Source organism: Microchirus variegatus, assembly GCF_963457635.1.
Source record: "Microchirus variegatus genome assembly, chromosome: 8".
NCBI classification, from domain to species: domain Eukaryota; kingdom Metazoa; phylum Chordata; class Actinopteri; order Pleuronectiformes; family Soleidae; genus Microchirus; species Microchirus variegatus.
In genome coordinates, this window is record NC_139809.1 from 18333443 (window position 1) to 18341538 (window position 8096).

The following is an 8096-nucleotide window of genomic DNA, read 5'->3' on the forward strand; positions in this document are numbered from 1 at the left end:
AAACATGAGACAACCATAACTGGTTTAGATTTAGCGTTAACTATTTGTTGTTATGTGAAAACGTGTGCGTGTGCGTGTGTGTGTGTGTACGCGCGTACGTACGTGTACGCGCGTGTGTCCTCCCTGGGTGGAGACTGACGTCGTGGTTCCTCCCAAATGAAAGACAAACAACTCTCCAGCAGCTTCATCTCCTCCAGCTTTGCTGTGATTCTGTCACAGGTTTGCGTTACTTTTGCGCTGTCACAGTTGTGTTGTTGCGCATATTCTGCGCAGACTCCAGCAGAGTGGCTTCTACACAACAAGGGTAAGTGTGGGAACTACGTGTGGGAACTTGTGCAGAACAATTTTAGCGTCACCGACGAACAACTGAACCGTGTCTTGACTAAAAGCAGCGCGAAGTAGAAGCTCTCGGCCAGGGAAAGAAAGGTGACGAGTTCCCGGTGAATGTGGACACGTTTTATTTGTTATTGTGTTCAAAGTAAATGATGTAAAGGTGTGCGGACTGAATCACGTCGGGGTTTTACGACCGTTTTGAAGTGTTACAGGGTCAAGTCAACTTTTTAAACCTGTTCTTAACGTTAGCTTAAGTTGACTACAGCGTGTACAAATGATGTACATTAGCTACCTAGCACAGGTGCTAGGCCTTTAGCTTAACTAATCCCATCAATATGACTCACAGAGGTGTAATGTTGAACTTTTGCAAAGAAGAAACGTGATGTATGGCTTATATAAGATGGCATCTATATTCACATGTCTAATTAAAACTGTGATGTGGGTATAATAGGAGAAATGTTTGTTATTGTTCAAAGTTAAGTTATTGTTATGTGTCTTAACCTGAAGTACAGCCTTGTAACAGACTATGAACAGGTCTGCCTTGTTTGGGTTGAAGAGCAACACCCACAGAGTAAGCTCCTTTTATTTTCTTAACACACTTAAGTGTGTGTATCCAATACAGCCCCATGCTAACATTTACACTTAGGACTTACTGTCAATTATAAGACGCCTCTGTTTGCTATAAGAGCCAGTCACACTGGCAGTGTTGTTGGTCCTCAGTCAAGTCGAGTCCCAAGGCCTCGTTGACTATAAAGTTCTGTGTTGGACTCGATTCAGATCCAAGTAGAGTCCAAATTGGAGTCCCCAGTGTTTGAGGTTGAGTGGAGTCCATCCATCCATCTTCTACTGCTTTATCCTCCACATGAGGGTCGTGGGGGAACAACTGTTTCAATCTCAGCTGACATAGGGCAGTAGGTGGGTTTCACACCCTGTAGCCATCACAGGAGACAATCATCCATTCACTCTCACACCGACGGTCAATTTACAGTGTCCAATTTACCTGATCTCCATATTGCATGTTTTTGGACTGTGAGAGTGGAAGTTGAATAGAGTTAACTGATGGAGAAGAGGAGATTAGAGAGAGAGGAAGGATCCAGAGGGACTCAGGAATCAGGATGGAGGGGCGGGGAGTTTTGTGGAGAACTTTGAGCTTTGAACTAATGGAGGATTTTATACTTTTATATACTTTTTTATAATTTTATAATTTATACTCCTGCGTAAAGTGCTCTGCGTAGGCTACGCAGAGTCCTCTGCGTCGACGCAGAACCTGTTGTAGAGTCTCTGCGTCGTCTCCGGCTGCACGAAATATTTTTTAAGTGTCCGTCACTCAGTCAAGGGACAACGGAGACGGCAAGAGCTGCGATTGGTCCTCAGGACAGGCCGAGCGAAGCTGCTCTGTGCCGGCTCACAGTGAGCACCGAGCGTCCACAGAGGGCGGAGCTGAACACCGCCGACTTCGTCGCTGCCGAACTATAAATACGTCATATCTTAACACACACAGCACATGTTTAGACTCTAAATGGCCAATTTCTCGCCTCAAATTATCTTAAAACTGCGTTCCGGGACACAGAAAAGTGACAAACGGCCACTGTTTCAACAACAACAGTCTTTTTCCCTCGGACACCATTGCTCACTGTAGCCAAAAGCACAAAAACCTTGCACAGCGACCCCTACTGATCGGGCGGGAAATTGCAGCGCGTATCCGTCACCACGACGCAGAAGTATAAAGGCTCGAGTGGTCTACGTGGTGACGCAGACGGATAACGCATTACGCAGTCGGAGAAGTATAATGTGGCCTTCGAGTGTGACTTTGAACTGTGGAGGATGGCGTCGCACCTCTTGGTGAACAGCCTAATGGAACGTATTGGAAGTAGAAGAGATGAGGATGAGAAGAACTGTGATTAAAGAACGTTCACCTGTGTTGAAGAATTTAAAACTGCTGACAGAAACGTTGCTCTTCCTGTGGAGGGCAGCATTGCCCAACTGCAGAGGTGATTTAGTGTCTTCTGTTGTGAAATATAACATTTTTCATACTCGCGTTGCAGCAAATGTAGATATAAAATATCTTTCTTGTGCAAAAATAATTAAGCATTGAAAAAACAATAGCTGTGGGGGGCGCTAGTGTAGAAGTCAAGGAGATAGGAGTTTATTCAGCCTTGTGTTTTAGTCATTAGTAAATATTGGCGGGTCTTGGCGTGTTTTCTGATATCTGATAATACATTTTAAAGCCAATATCTGCCAATACTGATATCGTGCTGATGATATTGTGGTGATAATATCGTGCATTCCTAATATATACGTAACTCAAGATAGATAACTGTTTTGTTTGGTTGTTAAATTTGTGAACAATTTTGTTAACTTAAACCCCCCTCATACCACAACCCCTACACACCCTCACTCTTTGGTGGGCAGAGAAATTAGAAAATGATAGACACTACTTTGCATGTTGTTGGAATCTGAAGTGCAGATAAGGGCTGCCCACTGCTCCTGTGCGTGGCCTCTGTGTCTGTGTTCACTACTGGTGTGTGCAAAAATAACTAATGATATCTATCTTCTGAGTCTGACTGCAGTCAGTGTTCAAGTCCTAGTCCAAATCATCAGTTTTCCAATCTGAGCCAGAGTCCTCGACGCATGTACTACAATAGTGTCACACAGTACACAGCCAAGCTACCGTTGATCTAAAAGTGTAAGTGTGCCACGTAGAAAGAGGTTAGATGATATTTGTGATGGACATAGGCTGAGAACACAACTCCTCTCTTGTATTCTGACTATGTTCTCCAACTCTGTGCATGATTCCCTGCTTTACTCGACTACTGTATATGCACATATGACCTATGACAGGAAAATGATGGCAATCAAATGGCTTTTGCAATCTAACCAAAATGAGGGAATAAAACTAAATACAGTTCCAGAGGCTTTTGCAGTCGGTGCCAAAGGGCACTGATCTGGTCTTGCAGTACGTGGTTTTCTTTCTGTTCAGTTCATATTTTGAGTGTGCGTTGTTGCACTGACTTCATGTTTTAGAGTTGGTCTTGTTGCCACTGTTGCCCTCCTAACTAACTATGTGCAACAAGTTCAGACAAAGGACTTTGCAGGGTTCAAAGCAGAAACTATTTTGGGCAACAGCTGTACTGAAAGCTCTTATATGTCTTCCCTACTGATTGATGCGTTTATAATGTGTCACAATCTCTCTCTTGGTATTTGTGTCATTTGTTTTCCCAGAGAGATGAGTCAGGCGGAGCAGGCGCCCAAGGACGTGCCTGCAGACCTCGATGACGAATCAGAAGCTGCAGGTTAGTGAAGTTGCCAAGGTTTTTTTTTATGAAAATCTTGATTTATTTAGCTCTGTCAACTCAAAGGTTTAAATCATTTTATAGCACATTTTTCAGTCAGGAACCTAGACCGAAAAATTGCACAGAGATGACAAAACATAGTTGGCAAATAATTTACTATTCAGACACCTATCAGTTAATTGTTACATCCCTGCTTTCATAGACTTTATTGATTTATTACACACACACACACACACATTAATACAAGAACACATAGGAGTGAGGATGTAGTAGGGGCTGTTACGCACTCACGAAAACCACACCCAGAAGATTGGATGGTATCCTAATTCATTTTATAGACACTGGAAATCACCAAAATAAAACGCATAGAAAAAACTAGAGGGTTAAAGAACATAAAAGACACCCTTGGAGCTGGACACGACCTCTCACTGATAACATGGCAGGGGCCACTAATTACAATAATTATGAAATTCATGGACAAGATTAAAAGGAAAGTTCAGGGTTTTTAAAGTGTTCATGTATAAGGGATTATCAAAACTGATTTCATCAAGTGTGCCTGTTTCCACGAACCTGCCTGGCATCTGGACCCTTGCTCTCATTTAAAACATGGCTGCCAGCAGCAGGACAAACTGATTATACCTTCATAACAAAAGGCTGACCTTTTAAAATCTATGATATCTCAACAATATGTCTGCTGCTTCATCGTGCTCATAGACCACCTTTTCCTGCTGGAAACTGGTGCAGAGGAGAGTGGCCAGTCCTTAACCCTCAGGCTGCCTGGATTTATTCAGATTTTATGGCTCTAGAATTGTCAAAAATGTTCAGTGAGTGAGTTCTCAGTTCTGCCCCCTTTTTCCAAAATAAACTTCACTTTGGATATCTTAAAGTTATCTATTTCATTATTCAACCGTTTAGGAATTATGGTACTGAGAAGCTGACATCATAAACGCGTGACGCGCTGGTGAATCTCGTCTGTGATTGGACGGTCGTTCCGCGAAAGTCCTGAGGTTTTACCGTAATGACAAGGATATGAGCGCAAAGCTCGATTTCTCTGCTTTCCAGGCTCCATCTGTCCATCTTCTACCGCTTTATCTTTATCTCTTTATCACACCCTGGACAGGTCGAGGAGTTTCAGTAATGAGATGTACACATGACATATCCCGTTGGACGCAGAAAGGTTAAAGTAAAACAGCATTTTAAGCTCACATTTGACATTTGAACAAAGGATTTCAAACACCAAAGTCACAGAATATCACATTACTCATGAGGTAGCAGTTCATTAACACCGACTGTGTGCAATGATGTAAATCTGTGCTTCAGATTGTCACTGGAAAAGGCTGTCTAAAGGCGAGAAAATGGAAACAAACATGTTCTCAAGATATCATAGCCTTAGCCAAGCCTTGTGTTAACCCATTAAGGCCTGAAACGTCTAGAAAAAATGCCTCTAAAACCTATGGGTGATTTCAGCTTCAATGGCTATTAAATGACTGATTTCTCAGCCTCTAGCAGGAACACAATCCAAAATGTATTTGAGAGCTTAGTTTAGTTTATATAGATACACCATCACAAAAAAATGTAAAAGTAAAGTGAATAACTATTTTCAATTAAAAAACAGTAAGAAAATAAAGTAATATCAACGTGTGTTAGTGCCTTGATTTAGTCCTGATGGAGTGTGAAGAACAAGAACAGCATGTAATGACTGTAACAGTCTGCTTCACATGTGACGGTGATAGTGCTTACAGCGCTGTGGCACCTGCAGGTAAACCAACTTTCACCCCTGGTGTCCGTAGATTACGGTAGTAATTCTCCGTCTTCCGTCACTTTCAAAACCTCGTCGTCTTCATACATTAATATGTCTTAACCATAAATCCCGGTCGATTGGTTCAGCGCATTCGAAGTCATCAGCAATGATGTCATCAAAGCCGATTAACTCCTCAAAACCACTGCCTTCAGACTTATCAGTGAGAGCTACTGTCTGACTCCCAGATTGGTTTATCATGGAAACAGCAGCACTCTCATATGGTAACGGTGTTGTGACCATGGATGTTCCTCCTCCATGAAACATTGTTAGAAGCACTGTGCGAAATACAGGGGGGTCTGGGGGGGTTAGACCCCCCTGATTAACACTCAAGCCCCCCTAAAAGCCTCAAATGCAAAATTTGAGGGGGGTCTAAACATGTTGCAGTGTAATTGGAAAGCATGTTTTTTTCCTAAAGATTTTTATAAATTCAGTTTTACATATATGATCTACATACATAATACACTTTGCATGCTTTCTTATCCTTTTTAACTAGACAAAATGTCAATTATTTCATTTCTAATTGTGTATTTTTAATGTTTTAATTCATTGCTTTCCAAATGGGGCTGTGGATAAGGCCCACACCTGACAGGGAAGATGGCCAATACTGTGGTGAAACAGTATTGCGCAACAAATGGGAGATGGGGACCCCCCCGATTATTAATGGGTATTTCGCACACTGGTTAGAAGGCCTGTTCGGAACATGAGGAACATGAGCATTGCAGTGACACAATGTTTTGTTTTCAATCAGACAACAGCAAAGACCACCCACAGGTTCAGCCGGGCATGTTTGGCCGGCTTATGGGGGGCATGTATGGTGCCACCAAGGGAGCTGTAGGAGCAACAGTGGGCGGTGTAGCCTGGATCGGGGGAAAGAGTCTGGACCTGACCAAGAGTGCTGCCAGCACTGTAGCTGCTGTCCCCGCCATGGGAGTGGGCCTGGTTAAAGGAGGAGTGTGTGCTGTTGCTGGAGGAGTGGCGTCTGTCGGTTCTGCTGTGGTCAGCAAAATTCCCATAGGTGGTGGGAAAAAGAAGGACAAGTCTGACTGACAGGAAGTGGAGGAACATGAACACACACCTGCGTTGTATGATCTCACCTGTTTATAGGATTCATGAGCTGATAAGTGTGAGGAGGGCTCTCTGTGCTTTGTATTTGATGTGGTGTGGACCCACAAAGCAAGACTTTACCAAGACTCTCTGACTCTGTTAAAGGAAAACTTATTATCACCTGTGCCTGAAATTGTTCATTTTTTATATTATAATGATAATAATGATAAGCCACAATGGTGTTTTCACTGCAAATTGTTGTACTTGTGTCACTTTAATGAATTGACGTACAGGACGAGATCAGCTCAGTGTATATGCACTTAAATGTTACTTGCAAGACAATCAATGATCTGTTACTAATACAAGGTGTTCAAAGATTTCACCGTAAACTGACAAACAAATAGGTCTGAATAAAAGATGTTATTTTTAAAAAGTAGAGTCTAATTTCTTACAGTAAATCGCACGCTGTGAATATTTCACAGGTGCATTGTGTTTGCCTCTGAATTGACATCACCCTCCAGTGTTAATTGTGTTTGATCAATGGAGAGCAACTGTGTCACAATATTAAAAAAACATTTTTTTTTAATTTTATTTCAATAATCCTAATTTCCAGTGAAAACAGAAGTTGTTTTACTGTGATTAAATGTTGATGTGGCCAAAGCGAGGTTTTAAATTTGATTGGAGTTGATCATCTAGTTTATCTGGTAGCTCTGACATGTCAGCTAATATTGCTTCCATCTCCTTGTAAAAATAAAATCATCAAAGATACTTGATAATGGCGTTAATGTCAGCCTGCACCAAAGATGTTTAATTCCATGTGTTTGAAAAATCTGTGGCTAGATTTCTAGACAAAAGATTGAATTTCAAATTTGAAATACATTTAAGGTTACAAATGTACAAAAAGTACACTTTTTTAATTGTAACGTTAGAATGATGTTCAATCATTGATGCATGACGCAAAATGAAGCTTTCAAAGGTGTTACCAGTGTGGTGGGATTTTTGCATAATCATGATAATATAATAATCAGAAATAAAGATGTCGACAGTTGTATTATTTCTGTGTTTCATGGGTTACACAATGGCTGGATTTTGTTTATTTACTGTCTACATTTATGTGGTGTATATATATATATATATACATATATATATATATACTGCAAGTGCTGACTAAGGTGACAGGCACAGTGGTATGATGACATGAAGTTAGTGTTTTATCAGCTTTACGTTTATAATAACTTGATTCTAAACGCACATCAAGATTAATTAAACTTAATTAAAAACAGTGCATTTACCTGAAATAAAAATATTTACAGCACATCAGTCAATATTTTTTAATACAATTTTGACTACAAGACTTTCATTCTTCCTGTTGCACACTGTTTTGGCATACACACTATTTGTCTGATTTCTCACCACAGATAACTGCACCATGTTAATGCTATGGATGTTTATTCAGTGGTCTCAGCCAAATTCTTGGACTCCTCATTCTTTGCTGGTTTCTGGCGGGGCGACCATGTTCAGAGCGCCAGAAGACACCACGATCTTTTGTTGACTCCTCGCCTGGTATGTAGCTTCAGCGTCTCTCTCTACAAACAAACACACACACACATGCGGTCAGATTTATG

General features: G+C 41.3%; 1 protein-coding gene across 2 annotated transcripts; it reads left to right on the forward strand.

The window, feature by feature from the left end:
• The first annotated feature begins 209 nt into the window (after nucleotides 1-209).
• Nucleotides 210-7451, forward strand: tmem263 (transmembrane protein 263). 2 transcript variants are annotated; one of them, XM_083893406.1, is made up of 4 exons: nucleotides 210-304; nucleotides 3556-3626; nucleotides 6002-6091; nucleotides 6176-7451. In XM_083893406.1, the coding sequence occupies exons 2-4, from the start codon at nucleotides 3560-3562 to the stop codon at nucleotides 6472-6474; spliced, it is 456 nt and encodes a 151-aa protein (XP_083749532.1). In that variant the 5' UTR covers nucleotides 210-304; nucleotides 3556-3559; the 3' UTR covers nucleotides 6475-7451. The 2 variants fall into 2 exon arrangements, with proteins under 2 accessions (XP_083749532.1, XP_083749533.1); XM_083893407.1 differs by lacking the exon at nucleotides 6002-6091.
• Nucleotides 7452-8096: the final 645 nt, after the last annotated feature.

Coding starts and splice junctions, on each gene's coding strand:
- tmem263 (XM_083893406.1), top strand. CDS start 3,560: ATGAGTCAGGCGGAGCAGGCGCCCAAGGACGTGCCTGCAGACCTCGAT. Junction 3,627..6,001: donor TGACGAATCAGAAGCTGCAG/GTTAGTGAAGTT, acceptor GCTGTGGATAAG/GCCCACACCTGACAGGGAAG. Junction 6,092..6,175: donor ACCCCCCCGATTATTAATGG/GTATTTCGCACA, acceptor GTTTTCAATCAG/ACAACAGCAAAGACCACCCA.